This window comes from Rhinoraja longicauda, chromosome 15 (genome assembly GCF_053455715.1).
Source record: "Rhinoraja longicauda isolate Sanriku21f chromosome 15, sRhiLon1.1, whole genome shotgun sequence".
Lineage (NCBI taxonomy): Eukaryota > Metazoa > Chordata > Chondrichthyes > Rajiformes > Arhynchobatidae > Rhinoraja > Rhinoraja longicauda.
In genome coordinates, this window is record NC_135967.1 from 17,075,416 (window position 1) to 17,099,355 (window position 23,940).

A 23,940-nucleotide genomic window follows, 5' to 3' on the forward strand; every position below is an offset into this window, starting at 1 on the left:
GCAGCATTCTGGTAAACCTCCTCTGCACCCACTCCATAAACTCCACACTTTTCCTGTAATGGGACGATCAGAACTGTACACAATACTCCAACTACAGTCTAGCTAAAGTCCTATAGTGCTGCATCATGGCCTAACCAACATTTTATAGAGCTGCATCATATGGAAGACTAGAGGGCATAACTGCAAGCTATCATGGGGAAAGTTTAAAGAGGATGTGTGGGGCAAGATGTTTTATTCAGACAGTGGTGAGAACCTGGGACGTTGTGCCAGGGGTGATGCTGGGAAAGAAATGATGCAGATAGCATGGAGAGAGAGATTAGTTTAACTAGGCCTCATGTTGGCCATGGACATTGTGGGCTGAATGTCCTGTTCTGCTGCACTGTTTGTCCAATGTTATTTATGTTTGTTGCCATCTATGGGGATATATGGATGTGCACAAAGGTCACTCTGTTCCTGAATATTCCAATGTCCAGTCATAAACAATGTATGTTCTACCCTTGTTAGACCTCCATAACCACATCACCTCACATCATCTGCAAACCTACTAATCATTCCTACTTTATTCATATCCAAATCATTAAAACAGCACAAAGTCTCCATCATCATTATGGTACACGACTGTTCACAGGCTTTCAGTCTCAAAATGCTTCCAGTCATAAACTTCTTGGCTCAAAATTAATCAGTCCAACTGGTAAACAGAAATGATTTATCCTCCAGTCAATTTTAACTGACAAGTTGCTAAACTGTGGATAAATGAATTTCTTTAAAAAAAAATCAATACTGCCTTTAACATCCTTAGGCACTGACCCATTAACACACATTCAAAATTTAAAAAAACTTTGCCACATAAAATAAGACATGATAATTTCAAGTTACCAACCCTAACCCCTGTGCATTTAATGTACATTTGGGATTTTCAGATTGCTGCGCAGAACCTTGAACACAGTAATACCGAGAAGTTGTTCAAACTGACCGATACTTTACAATTGTTTCATTTCAACCAGTGCCAAATTATTAAATAACATCGACTGTGAAAGTGAAGGAAACTCAGAAAATGCAGAGGAAAAAAGAGCTTTGAACATCAATAAATAACAAATATTTGTTTATTGTTTTAAATTACATGTTTTCATATATACCACCATAGCTTCAATAAATGTATTTTATGCTGCACACCTCAATCATGTATGTAAAGTGCAAAATTGTACTTATACATTTAAATTATCACTTCAAATTCAAAATTTAAGACAAAAGTTCAAAATAGAATGAAATACCATCAAACAGCAGGAATATGATTCTGGCCTTTCACCATTTCAGCCTGAAGTTGATTATACTTCTGGATAAGAAAGGTAATTGTTCTCAGACCAGACTATCAAGCTACATAAACGCAAATATTTCTCAATTTTAGGTTATATGCTAGTCGATAATGCTATTTGCAGTTTTCTACTTTTCACTAAAATATAAACCAAATTCAGATTTATCTTTAAATCAGCGTACTTTTCCACACATAATTAGTGCATTCAAAATTAATGAATGTAGCTTATTGTGCCTTTAATTTAAAGTTTTCCTTTCAAAGGTAAGATTTTCACTCGGAGTTGTAAATCTGTGGAATTCTCTGCCTCAGAAGGCAGTGGAGGCCAATTCTCTGAATGCATTCAAGAGAGAGCTAGATTGAGCTCTTAAGGATAGCGGAGTCAGGGGGTATGGGGAGAAGGCAGGAACGGGGTACTGATTGTGAATGATCAGCCATGATCACATTGAATGGTGGTGCTGGCTTGATGGGCCGAATGGCCTACTCCTGAACCTATTGTCTAACATTTAGAAATTCACAGCTATGATTAAGTTAAATAATCTTAAATTCATTATTTTTATGTAATAAAACAATTTGATACTTGAATTACATTGTATTACTTCTGTATTAAATTACTGGAATTTAAGATAGAGAAACGTAATGTGTTGCATTTTGGAAAGTCTAACATAGGCAGGACCGACATGGTAGTGGTCCAGGAAGTGTAGAGCAAAGGGATTTAGGAGTGCAGGTACATAGTTCCTTGAAGGTGGCGTCACAGGTAGATGGGGTGGTCATAAAGGCTTTTGGCATGTTGGCCCTCATCAGTCAAAGTATAGAAATTGGGAGGTCATGTTGCGTTGTTACATATAAGACATTGTTGAGGCAGCATTTAGAATATTGTGTTCACTTCTGTGCACCATATTATAGGAAAGATGTAAAGTTGGAAAGAGTGCAGAGACGATTTACAAGGATGTTGCCAGGACTCTAGGGTCTGAGCTGTAGGGAGCACACTGGGACTCCCTGGAGCGCAGATGTATAAAGTCACGAGAGAAATAGGAGTGCACGAGATGTGTATAAAAGGAGAGGAATAGATTGGATATAGACGCAGGTTCGCTTGCCCACAGTAGGGGAATCGAGAACTAGAGGGCATAGTTTTAAGGTGAAGGGGGAAAGATTTTATAGAAATCTGATGGGTACTTTTTCATACAAAGGGTGGTGGATGTTTGGAACGAGTTGCCGGAGGAGGTAGTTGAGGCAGGGACTATGATAATGTTTAAAAAGCAATTAGACACGTACATGGATAGGACAGGTTTAGAGGGATATGGGCCAAACACAGACAAATGGGACGATTATAGATGGGACATGTTGGTCAGTATGGGCAAGTTGGGCCGAAGGACCTGTTTCCACACAGTATTGCTCCACTTCCATTGAAGATTGTTGGAGTGACAATGAATTTTTTCCACTAATCCCATCACAGGCACACATGAAGTTAAGTGCAATCAGTCCATATGAGATATACATTTCATTCTGAGCTTTTTCACTTTTTGCAGAGTATTTCAATTACATAGTTTTCAATGAATGAAAGTGATACAATTCAATGAGATTATGAACTAACAAAGCGTTAAAAAAATCTGCCTGGTCAGAAATGCTCCGCCTAGAAAGGCAAATTTAAAAACATAAGATTTTGAAAACAAAAACACCCTAACGTCCAGTATCTGTGAACAAAGAAACATAATTAATGTTTCAGGTTGTAGAACCTCCATCAGAGAGGGGAGGAAACAAAACGTTAGTTATGGCTGGATGGTACTTAAAACTAATTTGATTTCCCTCTTCCGTAGCTTTTACAAAAGGCCTTCGACTTGAAACATTAACTCTTTTCTATTTGCACAAATGCGACCTAACCTATGAGTTTTTCCAATATGTTCAATTTTATATTTTCCAGCACATACAATTATTTTTATTTTCATTTAGGTTTTCTTGCACCAATACTGGGAGCTAGTACAGTATAGACACACTATAATTCACTTCCCACAGTGCTGAAATCCACATTCTTCATATTGTATTTTTGTTGAATTATTCACAAAGATTTGTAACAATGGACTCACATGGCCAAAGCTCCACATCACCTGATATCTATCTCACCGAACAAAAATTGTTGGATTTGTCTTGATATTTCTCACTATTGTTGCATTGACAGCCTTTAAAAACATTTCCTACTGTAATCATGTTTATGCTGAATGAGAATTATTTTGATCCGTGTCTTAACAGTAAAAAAGGAGTGGCACGATAGTGTATTTTTAATACAGGAACAATTAAAATCATATGCAAAAGACACATGTATACGCTTATTAAGTAGACATATTATTGATGTTTTATTATAGATGTTGCTGAAATTATTCATGGATAACATTCATGAAATTATAAAAATTGCTTATATCATAATCTTCTGTGCGAGGTGAAGGAATATGTGGGAAGGTTTGGTATAAATAAGTTGTAAGCAATGCACTTAAACTATTTTTTCTTACTTATGGAAGGACAAAATCACACAAAACAGGACAATCACTGTTTTTGGAAATGCAAAGGTAAAGCTCAGAGAAGGAACTTGAAAATTATTTTTTCAGATCGGCATCATTGGCAAGATCATTTATTGTCCCTTCCTATTTGCCTTCCAACTAAGGGGCTTGCTAGGCTATTTTAAAGGGCAGCTAAGGTTCATGGTAATACAGCATGGAATCAGGCCCTTTGGCCCAAGTAGTCAGTGCTGACCAAGATGCCCCATCTCAGCTAGTCCCAATTGCCTGTCCCTCTAATTCACCAATATCTCTCCAAACCTTTCCTATCCATGTACCTGTTCTAGTGTCTTTTAAATGTTGTTCTAGTAACTGTCTCAACTTCCTCCACTGGTAGCTCATTCCACATATCCATCATCCTTTTATTTTAAAAAGTTGTCCTTCAGGTTCCTACTAAATCTTAACTCTCTCACCTTAAACCTATGTGCTCTGTTTCTTGATTCCCCAACTCTGGGTAAGAGACTCTGTGCATTCACCCTATGTATTCTCTGTATGATGTTAATGGCACCTTTATAAGATCACCCCTCAGCCACCTGTGCCACGAGGAATAACGTTCTAGCTTATATAACCACTCACTACAGCTCAGGCCCTCGGGTCTTGGCAACATCCTCATATATCAACCAGATTAATATAACTGTAGTCACATACAAGCTGCATCAGGTAAAGACAAGTTTTCCTTTCTTATGTGAGCCAGATGGGGTTTTTTTAACAACACTTTGTACTCTCATTAATACTGCTGAATCATTTTTGTTTGAATTCCAAAGCATGAATTAAATTTAAATTCCACAGCTGCTAGAGGATTTGAGTTAAGATCCCTCTAGATGGCTAATCCAATAATTGTACCATGATCTTGCATGGTCATTATGTGAAGGAATTAAAAGCTAGAAATTACCATTGATGATTTAATAAAACACTCAACATTTACATGACATGTAGATATTAAAATTTTACACATGCTGATTGCAAGATGCCAATTGGCAATCTGCACTGCAGCTGCATGGCACAGATATATCGTGCAGACTATGCAGTTCCAAATCTTTGACATTAATAAACTAATATGACATTTTTATGTTAATTTAACCATAATAAGGTAATAATGAGTGTTGCCTGTTTTTACAGACTTTTATTTTCCTTCCAAATAAATAAATAACCCCAGGCTGCTAACCATATTCCTTTTATTAAGCAAACATTTCAAGAAACACAAGCATATGAAAAATAAATAGGTGTTTCATTACTATCCCCTTTAAAGTCTCCAGCTTTGAGGTTGAAGTATCATGGTTAGATTGGAAGCTGGAAATTCACATTGACTTGTGCTTCTTTGGCCAGTGAAACAATTTCTGAAAGTTTTACAACCTGTTTGGAGAGGATAAATAGAGGTTAAATTGTTCCATTGTGACAGGACAGATAATTGTAATGACTGCAAATTTCTACAAGAACAGATTGAAAACATTTGCAATTCATAAGTTCGTAAGTAATCGGAGCAGACTACTCTGACATTCAATCATGGCTAATCTATCTTTCCCTCTCAACTTCATTCTCCTGCCTTCTCCCCATAACCTTTGACACCCTTACTAATTAAGAATCTCAATCTCCACCTTAAAATGGTGCACCCAATGACTTGGCCTGTACACCTGTCTGTGGCCAAGAACTTTACAGATTCACTACCCTCTGACTAAAGAAATTTCTCCTCATTTCCTTTCTAAGGTGCTCCCTTAAATTCTGAGGCTATGCCTCCTAGTTCTAGACTCTCCCACTAGTGGAAGTGGACATCCTCCACAAATTCACTCTAGCTAGGCCTTTCACTATTTGGCAAGCTTCAATGCGATCCCCCCTCATCCTTCTAAACTCCAGTGAATACAGGCCCAGTGCCGTCAAATGCTCATCATATGTTACCCCAATCATCCCCAGGATTATTTTCGTAAACCTCCTCTGAACCCTCTCCAATTCCAGCACATCCTTCCTCAGATAAGGGACCCAAAAACTGCTCACAATACTCCAAATTTGGTCTGACTGGTGCCTTATAAAGCCTTAGCATTACATCCCTGTTTTTATATTCTAGCCCTCTCGAAAAAATGCCAACATTGTCTTTGCCTTCCTTATTACTGATCCAATTCAATTTAAGCTTGCTCTTTAATATTTGTGTTCAGAATATAATTCACATTGGCAGCTATTCTATGAAGCAATATTTGTTCTTTTACAAAGAAAATAAACATCAGTACTGATCCTTTAATCCATTTGGCAATAATTTTGCTTACAACTTTATTTCATCGTAATTTTCCAAGTTCCTTTTAAAAGGAGGTGCAAATGCTGGAGTGACTCAGCAGGTCAGGGAGCATTTCTTGAGAACATGAATATGCGACGTTTCACGTTGGGACCCTTCTTCAGACTGCTTGTGGGGGGGGGGGGGGGGGGAAGGGAAGGTGTGTTAGAAAGCTGGAAGAAAGGTCGGGGTGGGCCAAAATCTAGCAAGTGATAGGTGGATACAGGCCGGGGTGGGGGTGTTTTATTAACAGATGGTTGAGACAAAGGCCAGAGATGAGAAGACAAAAGGTGTGACATAAGTTCTAGGAGCAGAATTAGGCCATTTGATCCATCAAGTCTGCTCCACCATTCAATCGTGGCTAATCTATCTTTCCCTCTCAATTCCATTCTCCTGCTGTCGCCCCTCAACCCTTACTAATCAAGAATCAGTCAATCTCCACCGTAAAAATATCCATTGATGTCCTCCACAGCCGTCTTTGACGGTGAATGCCGCAGATTCGCCACCCTCGGAGTAAAGAAATTCCTCCTCAACTTCTTTCTAAAGGGTTTATTCAGAGGCTATGGCCTCTGGTCCTAGACCTTCCCACTAGTGGAAACATCCTCTCACATTCACTCTATCCAGGCCTTTCACTATTGGGTAAGTTTCAATGAGGTCTGCTTTGGTGCTCTTTCTTTGTCCACCCTTCCCATTTTCATTTGTCCATCACCCACACCTATCCATCTGGGTTTCAAACATCCCTCCTTTTGACCTTATGATTGAATGATTGATGAAGCAGCTGAAGATTGTTGGGCCCAGGGCACCTCCCTGAGGAACTCCTACAGAGATGTTGTGTGGCTGAGATGAATGACCTGCAACATTCATAACCAACTTCCTTTGTGCTGGGCATAATTCCTACCAGCAGAGAGTTTTCTCTGATTTCAAATGATTCCAGTTTAGCCAGAACCTCCTTGATCCCGACAGATAATGCTATCTTGATATCAAGGTCAGTTACACTCATTACACCTCTGGAATTCAGCTCTTTTGTCCATGTTTGACCAAGGCTGTAATGAGGTCAGCGGCTGAGTGACTTTGACCAGGTAAGATGGCAAATATCCTCCCCAAAGGATAAGTGAACCAGATGGTTCTTTAAAACAATCAAAAATGGTTTTCATGGTCACATTAAACTGTTTAATTCCAGAATCTAAATTCAAATGAATCGCTAACTGTGTAGTGAGATTCAAATAAGTCTCCAGGACTAATCTGAAAGGTCTCAACCCGAAACATTCCTTTCACAGATGCTGCCTGACCCTCTGAGTTCCTCCAGCATTTGAGTTTTTGCTCCCTGCAGAATAACAGTGTTGAAACAGGCCCTTCGGCCCAACTTACTCTTGCTGACCAACATACCCCATCTACACTAATCCCACCTGCCTGCGTTTGGCCCATATCCTTCTAAACCTATCCTATCCATATACCTGTCCAAATGTCTTTTAAAACACTTGTTGCCCATCAATAAAAACAGCCTTCCATCCCTCCCCTCTGCTTCTTACCACCATGCCAATACTGGATCCAATTAATTAGCTCGTTTTGGATCCCACATGCTCTAACTTTGTGGACCGACTTACAATGCAGGGTCTTTTTAAATGCCTTATTAAAAATCCAATTGTCAACATTGATGAAAGCAGGGCAGGCAATCTTTGTTACCTCCTGAAAACACTAAATCACAATGAACTCTGTCCAAATTTGTCTTCACTCAAAGATCTACAGCAAAGAAATAATCAATATACCAAATAAACGGTATAATTTATATATGTATATGCATTGTATCTATTTATTAGCTGATCAATTAGTCTGGGCACATCCGATTTAATTCAAAGCAAATTTGATCCTATGCAATAAATCCTGTTTATAATACTAGATAAGCAAAAGGCTCATTCTTGTATCTAGTGGGCAGATCAAAGACAGTTTTATCCAAGCTGCATGCAAGTAATTAAATTCTCAATGAATTGAGAGTGGAGATTAGGAGCAACATGCAGCTGGGTTAGTGCTGCTTTGTTGTTGATTACAAAGTTTAAACTTTAAAAGCTTTACATAAACGCCAGGTTACAGAATATATATTACCATCCGTGCAGCATCATCCAGGTCATCACAGGCAAGAATTTTCAGGCTGCTCGCTGCTATTATTGCTTTCGCATCATCGACACGTGTACCTAAATGACATGGAAACAGTTCCATCAAAATTCAATATGATCGTGAAAGAAAATCCACTAATTCATCTTGATTATCTGTCTCCTGGTCTCTTTCTACTTTCCAAGGTGGAACGGTATCACTGGTGTTCTGGCTGATGAAGGCTAGTAACGCCTGCTTCACTATCAATTACATCACTTTCTGGGAACTATATACTTGTACTCCTTAATCTCTCTTCTCCAACACTCCCCAGGGCATTACTGCTCACCGTGAAAGTCTTACCCTGCCTGGTTTGACTTCCCAAAATGCAACACTTTGCATTTATCCAAATTGAAAGGCTTTGGCTGTTCCTCGGCCTATTTACCTTGCTGATCAAAATACTGTTGGAAAAACAAGGAAATGCAGATGTTGGTTTACACAAAGGTACACACTATGCTGGAGTAAGGTGGCAATGGGTCCAGCATCCCTGGAGAACATGGATGGGTGACATTTTGGATTGGGCCCCTTCTTCAGGCTGATTGTCGAGTAGGGGGAAAGAAAGCTGGAAGAAAGGAGAGGCAAAATAAAGCATGGCAGGTAATAAGGTAATTCTGGATTTGGTTATGTGTAATGAACCCGATTTGATTAGGAAGCTTAAGATAAAGGAACCCCGAGGAGGTACTAATAATATGATAAAATTCAACCTGCAGTTTGAGAGGGAAATTATGAAATCAGAATAATTCAGACCTAGGATGTTTTCATCCCAACGAGAAAGATTCTAAGGGAAGAATGAGGCAACCGTGGCTGACAAGGGAAGTCAAATATGGCATAAAACTAAAAGAAAAGGCAAATAATATTGCAAAGATTAGTGGGATGCTATAGGATTGGAAAGTTTTTAAAAAACAACAGAAGGGAACAAAAAAGGCAATGCTAGGCCAGGCTGACTGCTGCTTCTACCCTTGCTACCAGGACCCCAGGCCTTAAAGTGAGAAAATAAGAAATTCCATATCTCAATGGATCAAGATTAGATTTTTCATTCTTTTTCATTCTTGGAAGTTGCAAGATGTGCCGCCGGAACATGGCGACACTCTTTGTGCTGTTCTAGAAGAGAATCTATGGTACTTGTGTATAGTATAATTTGCCTGGATACTACACAAAACAAGCATTTTAAGCATCTCAGTTCATGTGACAATAAACTAAATATTGAATGGATTAAATTATTCTGTTTAAATCTCAGATTTTGACATCTTTAAACTCTAACACTACTCTCCATTCTAACTACCAGCAAATTTTCTGCTCTTATTTTTTAAAAGGTTCTTGGAATCACTTTTTCACGTAAAAATCATTCCATAGTATATTCACCAGAGTTTCTGAAATCATTAAGAGCTTGAGTGATTGCAACCACACCATACAGATCTCTCTGCTAACTTCAGAATGATCACTCCTAAATTCTGGTCTAATTTTTCTAATGCACTAACCACCACTACCCTATAAAATTCCAAATCATCCACAATTCCAGAATCCTCCCAATAACATTCTCCCTGTCAACTTCCACTTAATTGTCCAGTCTTGTGGTTATGTGTTGACTGTGCAAGATTAAAGATGCTAATTATTTTAAATAAAATGCTATACAAAAAAAGTTAAGTTATTTTGATCATGTCAGAATACTTACATTCAAGTTGAGAATTTTTTATATGTTCTCACCTTGTAATCGAACGACAATGGGAATTTTTAAATGTAGATCTGATACAGCAGTAATGATTCCTTGAGCAATTATGTCACAACGCATAATCCCTCCAAATATATTCACCAGGATTGCCTGAACCTAAGGCCAACAAATAGAAAGATATTATCGACCAGTTATTCAATGGAAAAAGCAATGAAAATTTAGATTTATTATGCAAATAAAATAATTTCACAATATAATCTTAAGAAACTAAACAGTGCTTTTTTGGAATTAAAAAATAATTAGTTTAATTTGGCATCATGGTCACAGCAGATAATGTGTGCTGAAAGTCCTTTCCCAGTGTTCTACTAATCACGATATTTTCAAATATGTTTAAACTTACGTTTTTTTTGCAGCTTGAGACTGCCTCCCCACCACTAATTTTTGTAAGTTTACATGTCTCCTTCATTAATATCTAATTACAATGAAGTCAGGCGTCACAGTGGTGCAGCTGGTAGAGCTGCTGCCTCGCAGTGCCAGAGACCTGGGTTCAGGATGTTTGAAACTTACTGAACAGCGAAAGGGCTGAATAGAGTGAATGTGGAGAGAATGTTTCCACTAGAGGGAGAATCTTGGACCAGAGGCCACAGCCTCAGAATAAAAAGACGTGCCTCCAGAATTGAAATGAGGAGGAATTTCTCTATTTAGCCCTTTCACTGTTCAGTAAGTTTCAAACGTCCTCCTAAACTGCAGCAAGTACAGATCCGCAGTCGTCAAAAGTCTCATTGTACGTTAACCCAATTATCCCTGGGATCATTCTCGTAAATCACCTCCAGACGTTCCAATGGCAGCACATCACTCCTCGGATATGGGGCTCAAAACTGCTCATGATACTACAAAATCAGTCTAACTAGTGCCTTATAAAGCCTTATTGCATCTTTGTTTTTATATTCTAGTCCTCTAGAAATGAATGCTAACATTGCATTTACCTTCCTCACTACCGATTCACCTTGCAAATTAAACTTTCGGGAATCCTGCACCAACACTCCCAAGTCCCTTTACACCTCAAATTTCTGAATCCTCTCCCTATTAAGAAAATAGTCTACGCCTTTATTCCTACTACCAAAGTTCATGACATTGCACTTATATACAGGGTACGTGGGGATGAAAAAACTGGAGGGGAGAGATTTAAGATGGACCCCAGGAGCAACTTTTTTCATTCAGAGGGTGGTGAATCTGTGGAATTCATAGGTACAGACAGCTGTGGAGATCGTCATTGGGTATTTTTTAAGCGGAGATTGGCAGGTTCTTGATTAGTAAAGGTTATGGGGAGAAAACAGGAGAATGAGGTTGAGAAGAAAAGATAGATCAGCCATGATTGAATAATGGAGTAGGCTCGATGGGCCAAATGCTCCTATGACATGCCTGCTCCTATGTCTGCTCCTATGACATGAACTTCAAATTACCAAAAAATCAATTTTTGTTTGAATATATATTTCTTAGATGCGTACCTTTCTGTCTGAAGTGATAAGCTTGAAGGCCTGTGTAACCTGCTGGGCTGTTGCTCCACCACCCACATCTAGGAAGTTGGCTGGAGTACCACCATGAAGTTTTATAATATCCATTGTTGCCATAGCCAATCCCGCACCATTGACTAAGGAACAAAGAAATAAAAGGACTTCAAAACCTGCACAAGTATGCAGGCAAGAAAACAAACATTAACAATGTTTAAACTTTATTTTTGAAAATCACATTTGAATTGAGAGAATGCCCTTTTGGATACTGTTGGGGAGGATGATCTTTCAGGGGAAAGCAGCAGCAGCCAGGTCTGTGGTACCCGAGCCTGGCACTTAGGCACAGCAGAATACGTTGAAGTCAGGCAGAGTGGTAGTGACAGGAGACTTGATAGTTAGGAGACAGACAGGAGATTCTATGGCTGCCATCAGGACTCCAGGATGGTCTGTTGCCTCCTTGGTGCCATGGTCTTGGATGTCTCTTAACTGCTGCAATACATTCTCAAGCAGAAGGAGGGTGGGCAGCCAGAAGTTGTTGCACATGTCGGCGCAAATGACATAGGTAGGAAAAGGTGTGAAGTCCTGCGGAGTGAATATAGGGAGTTAGGCAAAAGGTTAAAATGCAGGACCTCGAGGGTGGCAATCTCTGGATTACTAAGTGCCACGTGCTAGTGAGGGTAGCAATAGGACGATAGGACAGATGAATGTGTTGCTGAGGAACTGGTGCAGGGGACAAGGATTCAAATTTTTGGACCAATGGGATATTTTCCTGGGCAGAGGTGATCTGTACAAGAGGGACGGAAATTGGAGAGGCACCAATGTCAATGTAGGGAGGTTTGCTAGAGCTACTCGGGAGAGTTTAAATAGAATGGTGGGGGGCTGGGGAGAACCAGTGCATTAGGTAAGCAAATAGAAGGGCTGATGAGAATGTGGAGGTTATGACAAGTTTCAAAGGAAGGACAGGCAGGGGGTAGTTCATCAATATGATGAAGATGAAGGGCTGAAGTCTTTACTTCCATGCAAGGAATATTGTGGGTAAAGCCTGGATTTGTGCTTGAAATTATGATGTTGTGGCCATTACGGAAACTTGGTTACGAGAGGGACACTACTGCTCGAAGTGTCTGAGATAGAGAGAGAGAGAGAGAGGAGAAAGAGGTGGAGGATTTGATTTACTAATCAAGGAGAACGTCACAGACAGGATATACAGGAGGGTAGGTCTAATGGGTTGTAATTTGTTGAGCTAAAGAAAAGAAGCAATTACTCTAATAAAGCCTGTTTTCGTACTGTATCTCTAAACTAAGCTAAATATAAAATTTTGATATGGTCCCCCGTGGTAGGCTGATCCAGAAGATTACGATGTACGGAATTCACAAAAACTCGGTCGTATAGATTGAGCACTGGCTTGTTCATAGTAGACCAAAGGTTGTGGTGGAAGATAGATACCCCGGCAGATGATACAGCGGGATATAGACCACTGCAAAGAGTGCAGAAATGGCATATGGAGTTTAACCCTAGCAACTGTGAGGAGATGCACTTTGGGAGGTTGAATGTGAGGAGAGAGTATAGAATAAAAATGGCATGACACTTAACGGCATTGATATGCAGAGCGTTCTTGGAGGCCAAATTCATAGATCACTGCACATGGCAGCACAAGCAGTTAGGGTGGTTGAGAAAGTGTTGTCCCCAGGGACTAGTGTGAACCACAACAAGAGCCATGTCAACTGGACCGTGCGGTGTGAAGAAGGGTTTGCTGGTGCATCTTGCGAGATGGGGATGGCATCGGAAGCCAGAGCAGCGGCAGTGGCGTGAGCAGGTCCGTCCACTATAACCAAAATCCAATATAAAGGGGTCTGTTAAAGTGAGGGTAGGTGGGGGAAAGGAAATAGAAAACAAAACATGAGGAATCTGAACCAATTCTTTCCAACTGCATTCTTTCCTACCCAAACAGCCAATGTTGCCATTCAGTCCGATGTAGTTAAGGTCTGCTTTTGCTGCTTCCTGGTCCCTTTCATCTTCTTGGCTCCAGTCTTGCAAGTCAAATACTTGCTTTTGGCGGTATGCAGCATTAGAATCAAAAGTGATCTTTGCATCCATGCACATAACTGGAACAAAAGGGTTGAGAAATTTACTGATCCAAAAACAAATCGACACAAATGCTGTAAACCTGCAAATAATCAACAATCTGGTAAATATTAAGGATAGAATAAGTGGAGGGAAGAACAGAGTTGACAAAGTGTGAAACCACACACCTCCAGGGACAATTTCTTCTCAGATGTTATCGGGCAACTGAATCATCCTACCACAAGCAGAGAGCAGTGCTGAACTACTATCTACCTCACTGGTGACCCATCAGACTATCCTTTGTTGGCTTTACCTTGTACTAAATGTTATTGCTTTATCATGCATCTATACTCTGTGAATGGCTCGATTGTAATCATGTATTGTCTTTCTGCTGAATGGATAGCACGCAACAAAAACTTTTCACTGTACCTCGGTACACGTGACAATAAACAAAACTGAACTGATCATCTCACATCAAGGACCTAATCAGAAAGTTGCAGTTAGACCTTCAAGATCCGAGGAGTGGAGAGAACATGAAGTCTCATGAAAGAGTGGCAGACAGGAGAGTTTAATTGTCAAAGGTAGTAAGGGAAAAAAGGGACTACAAGCACCAGCGAGTAACTAGAGTTAATAAGATGGCAAATTTACGAGATAAATGTAAAAAATATGATAATTGAAAAGTAAAACAATAAAACTGTTGAATTCTGAGCCTGAGGCATTGTTAGCAGGAGTTGGCCGCTAGATGCTACACCACCAGTCAACAAGGGCATCATGAGATCATAAGAGTCGGAGCATAGAAACTTCTCAATGATGACCAAGATGCCCCATGGTAGCCCTATTTGCCCACGCATGTTCGATATCCCTCATTCTTCCCTATCCGTATAGCTGTGCAAATGTCTCTTAAATCATATCATATCATATCATATATATACAGCCGGAAACAGGCCTTTTCGGCCCTCCAAGTCCGTGCCGCCCAGTGATCCCCGTACATTAACACTATCCTATACCCACTAGGGACAATTTTTACATTTACCCAGCCAATTAACCTACATACCTGTACGTCTTTGGAGTGTGGGAGGAAACCGAAGATCTCGGAGTAAACCCACGCAGGTCACGGGGAGAACGTACAAACTCCTTACAGTGCAGCACCCGTAGTCAGGATCGAACCTGCGTCTCCGGCGCTGCATTCGCTGTAAAGCAGCAACTTATTGTACTTGTAAGTTGTAACTACTTGCTCTGGCAGCTTATTCCATATACCCACCACCGTGTGCGGAAAAGATGCTCCTTATGATTCTATTAAATCTTTCCTCGCTCACTTTAAACCTATGCCCACTGATTCATGATTCCCCTACCCTTGGAAAAAAGAATCTGTGCATTCACCCTATCTATTCCCCTAAAGATTTTATACACCTCTCTAAGATAACTCCTCAACTTCCTGCACTCATAAAAGTCCTAGCGTGTCCAACCTCTCCATATAGCCCAGGTCCTCAAGTCCTGGCAACAGCCATGAAAATTATCTCTGCACTCTTTCCAACTTAATGGCATCTTTTCAATAGCAGGAACACACTACTCGTGCAGCCTCATCGGCATTTTCTACACAGGCAAACATGACTGGCACATGTAAGCAAATTGTCAGCATGGACGAGTTGGGCAGAAGGACCTGTCTGTGTGCTGAATAACTCTACAACTCAAAACTAGTTGTGAAAATAAATCGCAGCTTCATCGAATGATGAGAAGGGTGAATGGGCAGGAGTAGCGTTCCCTGAAGTGGCCTAAAGTGCCATGCGAATGGGAATGGGTCAAATGATGGAACTGAGAAAAAGAACATTTCAAATTTTAGGTTAGTTTTGTTTAGAGAAACAGTGTAGAAACAGGCTCTTCAGCCCACCAAGTCCACGCTGACCAGCGATCACCCGTACACTAGTTCTATCCTACACAGTAGGGGCAATTTACATAAACCAATTAACCTACAAACCCGCATGTCTTTAGAATGTGGGAGAAAAATGGTGCACCTGGAGAAATCCTCTCAGTCACAGGGAGAACGTACAAGCTCCGTACAATCAGCACCCATAGTCAGGATCGAATCTGGGTTTCTGGCGCTGTAAGGCAGCAGCTATATTGGTGCGTCACTGTGAGCCTAGATGGATAGGTTACTATGGAATACAGGAATCTCGTAATTTCTGAATTATTGATTCAGTGTTACTATGATTTAATCGAATCTTCAGAAATGGGAATTAGAATTGAAATGAAATCAACCTGAAAAGTACTGTTTTTCTTTCCACAGATACAGCATGACAGGCTGAGTGGCAACAACATTTCTGTTTTATTTCAATTCATTGCAGATATTTAGACATCTTATTTAAACTTAATAAATCTGCAATAAATGTATGACTTTGAAGTGATGGTGCTTGCTAGAATGATTTTTAAAAAATGTTTTGGTGCAGAATAGTAATGTCTACAATATGATAGCATACAATTTAGTTTGAAAGAGTGATAGGAGCATAATCGTACTTGAGTAGAAATAAGCAATAATTCTTCATGATGCATAGTGTTCATTACTCTAAAAAGTCTTAAATAAAGATTCCATGTTCTTTTGCCATTTTTCTATAACTTGTGCTAATTTACACATCACATCCTAACTAAATTATGTTTTTGGAGACACATGAACCTGCAGATGCTGGAATCTTGAACAAAACATTAAGTGTTAGAGGAATTCAACGGGTCAGGCAGCATCTGTGGAGGGAATCACTGCCTCCCCAGATGCTGCCTGACCCGCTGAGTCCCTCCAGCACTTAGTGTTTTGCTAAATTACCTTTTAGTCTACCAAAATGCTTACAAAAAAAGCACAAGTTGGCAATGAACCGGCATCTCATACTAAATCTCATACTAAATGGAACTGTTTTATTTCATGAAATGCAATGTTCCAAAAATATTGGAAAATAACTATTGTACTTCAGAACAGTTAAATTACATTTTCTGTTTCTTTAGTAAATGTTCTTTAATGCGAGTAAATTCTAGAATTGAAAACTCTAAGAGTTACTTTACCCACGCCTGACGAGTCTTCCACCATTGGGTTTATTTCAATTAGAGTAGCATCATATTTCAAAAAGAGTTCATACAAACGTACAATCACATCAGCAGCATCATCTATCAATGAAGCTGGGAAATCCATTTGCTGTGCAACCTATTATAAAATTAAATACAAACAACATAAGCTGTGGCTACAATCAAAAAAGCGAAATGAAATCCTTCAACAACATTGAACACGAGGTGAAGGAGATATTTTCTGTCTTTGTAACTTAAATATCATTTGTAATAATTTAAAAAAATCAGAGATATATTTTTAAAAATCACAGTAAACAATGGAAACCAAGTCATAGAACCCAACTCGCCCATGCTGACCAGGTTTTATAACTGAGCTGCTCCCATTTCTCTGGAACTGACCCATATCCCTAAATCTATCCCCGACTCCCTCTTCTCCCCTCTCCCACAAGGCAAGCAGCACAGTAATTTGAAAATGAATACCTCCGGATTCAGGGATAGTTTCTTCCCAGCTGTAATCAGAAAATGGAAAGGTTTATAGGACAATCCCATTGGAGTGCTTGCTCCTCACTTATTTCGAAGCCTTATCCATATTGGCCAAGTGGACAAATCCTTTAGTGTGTCCTTTCTGAGTGCCGCTGTGACAGTTTCCCTGATTAATAGCGCAACTCCTCCACCTATTTTGTCTCCCTCTCGATCAAGTCTGAAACACTGAAACCGTGGAACATTGAGCTGTCAATTGTGTCCCTCTTGCAACCATGTTTCTGCAGTGTCTACATCATAGTCCTAAGCACTGATCCAGGCTCTAGTTTATCTGCTTTCCCCCACAATACTCCTTGCATTGAAATAAACATACTTCAGCCCAACAGCATCACCATTTAGGAATATAGGATTTCAATGTTTCACCTCTCCCTACCTGTCCTTCCTTTGAGACTTAATGGCACTAACCCCTTCTCCCAACATTCCTTCCAATTTCTGCCAGCCATCCCCTTCTTCTTTAGTTTAACCCCTCTGAGTAGTTGTAGCACCCTGGAAGAATATTGGTCCTCCTTCAGTTCAGATACAACCCATTCCTTTTGTACAGGTCACCTCTGCCCCAAAAGTAATCCCAATGATATCCCAATGAATATGAATCCCTGCCCCACTGCACCAACCCATGAGATATGGTTTCATCTGTTTTATCTTCCTATTCCAACCATCACGAGCGCATGGCACTGGGAGTAATCCGGAAATTACTACTCTCAGGGTCCTGCTTTTTAATCTCCTGCCTGACTCCCTATATTCAGTTTGCAGGACCTCATCACTGTTCCTATCTATGTCATTTGTGCCAATATGCACAGCAACGTCCGGCCGCTCATCCTTCTCCTGGAGAATGATCTGCAACTGCTCTTTCCTGGACCCAGGCAACAAGGATGCAACAAATCTCCTGGGGTGTTGTTTGCTACCACAGAATCCCTTGTGGGTGCCCCTAACTAACAAGCCTCATTTCACGATAACTATGTCTGAGTTTTCCCTTCCCCACTGTGCCTCAGAGCCAGACGTGACACCGGAGACCAGTACATTGCTGCTGCTTCCTCGCCTGACCGGTCATCCCCCAGGAATATCCAAAGATGCGTAGCTGGTGTCAAGGGCAATGGCCAAAGAAGACTCCAGCACTCTCTGCCTTCTCCCTTTCCTGGTATTCACCCATCTGCTTTCTGTACATATCCTCGGTGTGACCACCTCACTGCAACTCCTATGACCTCCTCAGTCTCCTGGACGATCCTGAAGTCATCCAGCTGCTGCTCCAGTTCCTAACGGCATCTGTAAGAAGTGCCCATGGCACTACCCTAACTGCTATCTTTGCTGCACTAGACAAAGGAAAGTTTTAGAAAAAAAAATCATACCTTCTTCTGCCATCAACCTCTGTGCCGAATTTTCTCATGTCAAAGCCTTTCACTTACCCACCACACAGCACTACTACTCTCAAGCTAAGCCTCACACCCTCCACATGACACTTGCACCTCCACACGGCCACTGCCAACATAGTCAATCTGCTTGTATCTACCTTCCTTTTATACACCGAGGAGCAGTCACTCCAGGATGCTAACTGCTTTCAGCTTGTCCAACTGAAACTCAGTTTGTTAACTGTTATTTTTGCATGTTTGTCAATCACCTTCATCTATACCCTCCAGTACTTGACAAATAGAACCATTATTTACTATATCCAATCACAACTACTGGGCTAAGGTGAACCCATTTTTCCACTCTTACCCACATAACTAAAGTCACTCTTTCGTGGAGGTATTTTTGAAATATTTTCTGTACCAGCTTGCTAACTTGCTCAAGTTAATTGGAGTAGGATGTTTGCAGGTGAAGAGGCACCTGGAAAGTGGTATGCTTTTAAAACGTGGGAGCCCTGGATGAGATGTATGAATCATCATGATGACAGGGTCTTATGTGGCAGATGACTGGAGGCTGGCTAACGTGGTATCTCTATTTAAGAAGGGCTGCAAGGAAAATCCTGGAAACTATAGACCAGTAAACCTAACATTTGTGGTATGCGAGTTACTGGAGAGGATTCTAAAAAGATAACACAAAGGTAGACACAAAATGCTGGAGTAACTCAGCGGGACAGGCAGCATCTCTGGAGAGAAAGAATGGGTGACATATCGGGTTGAGACCCTTCTTCAGACTGATCCTATTCTAAAAGGATGTTATATATGCATTTAGATATGTAGGAGCTGATTAGGATAGCATGGATTTGTACATGGGAGACTGTCTTATGAATCTGATAGTTACTTTGAAGAGGTAACCAAAAAGGTTGATGAGAGCAAGGTCGGAGCTATTGTCTATAAAGACTGCAGCAAAGTGTTTGAAAAGTTCTGCATCGTAGGTTGTTCTGAAAATTTAGATCATATTGGATCCAGGGAGAGCTAGTTCATAGAAGGAAGCAGAGGGAGGAATGTACTGGAAAGGTGTATTTTGGACTAGAGGCCTGATGTGAACGAGTTAGATGAGAATGTACAAGGCATCGTTAGTATGTTTGCAGATAACACTAAAGTGGGTGGTATCGTAGATGGTGAAGATGGTTATCAAAAATGACAGCAGGCTCTTGATCAGCTGCACAAGTGGGCTGAGGAATGGCTAATAGACTTTAATGCAGATTATGAGGTGTTGCTAAGTCAGACCAGGGCAGGACCTTCACGGTAAATGGTAGACCCCTGGGAATGTTGCAGAGCAGAGGGAATTCAAAGTACAGGTGTATTGTTTCCTGAGAGTGGTGTCACAGGTAGATAGGATGGTCAAGTAAGCTTTTGGTATATTGGCCTTCATCAGTCAGGTTATTGAGTACAGAAGTTGAGACATTATGTTCCAGTTGTATAAGGCATTGATGAGACCACACTTGGAATAATCATCAATCTGAAGAAGGGTCCAAAATGAAAACATCAACTTTCCATGTACTCCAGAGATGCTGCCTGACCTATTGAGTTACTCCAGCACTTTGTGTCATTTCTGTAAACCATAACTTCTGCAGCTACTTGTTTCTACTCGGAATACTGTTGTTTTCAGTCACCCTGCTATAGGAAGGATTGCATTAAGCTGGATAATGTGCAGAGAAGATTTACGAGGATGTTGCCAGGACCTGAGGGCCTGAGCTCTAGGGAGAAGTTGGGCAGGATCACAGGAAGCTGAGGGGTGATCTTATAAGGTGTATCAAAACAAGAGAGTAATAGACAGGGTGAATTCACAGGGCAGCTGAGGGATGTGGGTCTATGGAACAAGCTACGAGAGGAGATAGTTGAAGCAGATACTTTAACAGCATTTAAAAGACACTTGGATAGGTACATGGATAGGAAAGGTTTAGAGGGATATGGGCAAAACACAGGCAAATGAAACTAGCTTGGATGGGACATCCTGCCGGTACGTACGAGTTGGGCCGAAAGACCCATTTCCGTGCTGTATGACTATGACCAGCTCAAGGTTTTCACATCTTTTCTAAGATTGCAGCATCCAGAAATAGACATTTTCTACTGCCACATAGATTTTCTCAATGATTCAATTCAATACTTTATTGTCCCATGTACCTAGTTACAGTGAAATGCTTTGTTTTACATCCAACCCTCTGTAGAATCTTCTGGCCTTAGAGGGAGTACAGAGAAGGTTCACCAGATTGATCCCTGGGATGGCAGGACTTTCATATGAAGAAAGACTGGATAGACTAGGCTTATACTCGCTGGAATTTAGAAGACTGAGGGGGGATCTTATTGAAATTTATAAAATTCTTAAGGGGTTGGAGAGGCTAGATGCGGGAAGATTGTTCCCGATGTTGGGGAAGTCCAGAACCAGGGGTCACAGCTTAAGGATAAGGGGGAAGTCTTTTAGGACCGAGATGAGAAAACATTTCTTCACACAGAGAGTGGTGAGTCTGTGGAATTCTCTGCCACAGAAGATAGTTGAGGCCAGTTCATTGGCTATATTTAAGAGGGAGTTAGATGTGGCCCTTGTGGCTAAAGGGATCAGGGGGTATGGAGAGAAGGCAGGTACAGGTTACTGAGCTGGATGATCAGCCATGATCATATTGAATGGTGGTGCAGGCTCGAAGGGCTGAATGGCCTACTCCTGCACCTATTTTCTATGTTTCTATGAATCATATAGCAGATCTCAACTAGAGATTACACAGGTGTCACCACGTTTTTAACGCTGACAAAGTACAAATGTGCCCTCGTTCTCAGCAACCCCCTGCCCCACCCTCCCCGTCGTTCTCGGCGTCCCCTCGCCGCCCCCCCCCCCCCCCCCCCCGTGTCGTTGTCAGCAGCATAGGCAGTAAGCAAAGTTGCCTTCACAGTAAAATGACAATTGGTTGTAATGAGGGATATTTTGAAATCAACATCATGTGAAATTACGGCAAGAGGCATATCGAATGCATTTTACTTTCTCCATTAAAAAGATTAGTCACAATACCTTGACAGCCTGTTCCCCATTGATTCCCTCCATAATATCCACAGGTTCTTTGATAATAGCTTCTGGTGTCTCAGCTGCCACATCTTCAATGTTCACACCTCCATGACTGCTCCCAATGAGAACTGGCCCCTTCAAGAAGAAACATGCAGAAATTTAAAAAAAACCTTCACACGAGATCCAAAACACAGTTTTTATCACATATAAAGGTCATGCAGGTTTATAGGTTAATTGGCTTCCATAAATTGTCCCCAGTGAGTGTTTAGTTCACACTATGGGAACAGGGGGAGAAAAAAGGGGGGGGGGGGTGGAAGAGAAATTTATGAAGATTGAATGAAACAACATGGAATCTGGGATATCCCCCAAATACTAACAATTAATTGCTCATTTTGTTCAAGTACAAAAGGTTCTCAGGACCCACGTAAACACACCAAGATGTCAGTTAAGTGTCATTCAGCAAGGAAACAAGTCCTTTGGTCTACAGACTTTGCCTTCAAGTACCAAGTTAAACCATTCCATTTGGGCAGCACGGTAATGCAGAGAGCAGTGTCACTGTACCCAGTCCTGATTCTGGTGCCATCTGCATGGTGTTTGCACATGCTTCCTGTGACCATGAGAGTTTCCCTTCACATCATAAAGACATGGAGGTTGGCAGGTTAATTGGCCTGTGTATGTCAACCCTCGCGTGTAGGTGAGTGCTGGGATCTGGAAGGGTGGGGGAAGGGTGGGAACAATTTTGAAAAATACAGAATTGATGCAAATGGGTACTAAATGTGAACTGTAGCCTTTTGTGCCACAGCCTTGAAGTATAGAATGTGACAGAATCTGTTTTCACCACCATCTCAAGGGGCAAGTTCCGGTTCTCAATCATCTTCTGGTTTAAAAAGAATCCTGACATTCCTGCTGGGTCACCTATCTGTTGCCTTAAACTTATGCCCTCAGATTTATACATTCCTCTGTTAGGGGGAGACGTTATTCACCATCTGCCCAATCACTCAACATTCAACATTCTCAACATTCCATACCTCTATCAGGCCTCACCTTAATTTTCTCTTCTTTAAAGCAAAAAAATGAGACACTCCCTCCCATGCAAACCCCACTGCACTCTCCTCAAGGTAATGACACTTATCGTATAAGTGAGTGTACATAGATGTGGCTAACCAATGCTTGTTTAGTTATATCATAACCTCCATGTTCTTGCATTCTACCCTTCAAGTAACCATTCAACAGTAAAATAGTGGAGAACAGATAAGGCTGAGTTGAATTTTTTTAAATCGTAGGTGTAAAATTACAACCGGAAAAATTAATTGGGCTAGAAGACAATAAATTCAGTGGACCCAATGACCTCAAGCTCAGGATTTGAAAGAGGTGGCAAAGATAGTTGTCAAAAATTGCAGCAGCATCTTGCAGCGTTGTAGAGCAGAGGGATCTAGGAGTGCATGTAGAGTGCAAGGTCATTGTTTTGGGAAACTTTTAACAAGGCTAACCTCAGTCGTGAGCTCCCAAAGTACAAACTTCATGTTACCTGCCCCACCAGAAGGGAGGTATGCGTTCAATCAAGAACGCATATCGCTCCGTTCCCTGGGCGGCTCTGGAACTCTCTGATCATTGTTTAGTTCACCTTATTCCGACCTACAGGCAGGAACTAAAATCTGTTAAGCCTGTGGTCAGAACAACGAAAAGGGCATTGAAAAACTACAGTCCTGCTTTGACTGCACTGATTGGAATGTGTTCAGGGAAGCAACCACAAGCCTTGATGAATATACAGACACTGTGACATCCAATGTCAGCTTTTGCGAGGACAGTTGCATTCCCAGATCTGGTTCAACAACGACAAGCCCTGGTTCACAGCAGAACTCAGACAGCTCCGCCAGTCTAAAGATGAGGCCTACAGGAGCGGGGATGCAGACCTCTACAGGCAGGCCAAGTACAAGCTGAGAAGAGGAATCCGAGCTGTCAAGGAAAGGTACTAGAAACATAGAAACATAGAAAATAGGTGCAGGAGGAGGCCATTTGACTCTTCGAGCCAGCACTGCCATTCATTGTGATCATGGCTGATCGTCCCCAATCAATACCCCGTGCCTGCCCTCTCCCCATATCCCTTGATTCCACCAGCCCCTAGAGCTCTATCTAACTCTCTCTTAAATCCATCCAGTGATTTGGCTTCCACTGCCCTCTGTGGCAGGGAATTCCACAAATTCACAACTCTCTGGGTGAAAAAGGTTTTTCTCACCTCAGTTTTAAATGGCCTCCCCTTTAGTTTAAGACTGTGGCCCCTGGTTCTGGACTTGCCCAACATTGGGAACATTTTTCCTGCATCTAGCTTGTCCAGTCCTGTTATAATTTTATATGTTTCTATAAGATCCCCTCTCATCCTTCTAAACTCCAATGAATACAAGCCTAGTCTTTTCAATCTTTCCTCGTATGTCAGTCCCGCCATCCCAGGGATCAAT

At 41.1% G+C, this 23,940-nt stretch overlaps 1 protein-coding gene across 1 annotated transcript in view; it reads right to left on the minus strand.

Moving 5' to 3' along the window:
- Window positions 1-1,113: 1,113 nt before the first annotated feature.
- The window catches only part of LOC144600551 (succinate--CoA ligase [ADP-forming] subunit beta, mitochondrial-like), a 42,825-nt gene continuing 19,998 nt past the window's right edge, over window positions 1,114-23,940 (minus strand). Inside the window, exons 5-11 of the mRNA XM_078412255.1 lie at window positions 21,491-21,619; window positions 16,550-16,688; window positions 13,384-13,545; window positions 11,441-11,583; window positions 9,968-10,088; window positions 8,219-8,307; window positions 1,114-5,211 (exon numbers count right to left, since the gene is read on the minus strand). Coding sequence (XP_078268381.1) covers window positions 5,137-5,211; window positions 8,219-8,307; window positions 9,968-10,088; window positions 11,441-11,583; window positions 13,384-13,545; window positions 16,550-16,688; window positions 21,491-21,619 — 858 coding nt within the window. The 3' untranslated portion in view covers window positions 1,114-5,136. The remainder of the gene's footprint in view (window positions 5,212-8,218; window positions 8,308-9,967; window positions 10,089-11,440; window positions 11,584-13,383; window positions 13,546-16,549; window positions 16,689-21,490; window positions 21,620-23,940) is intronic.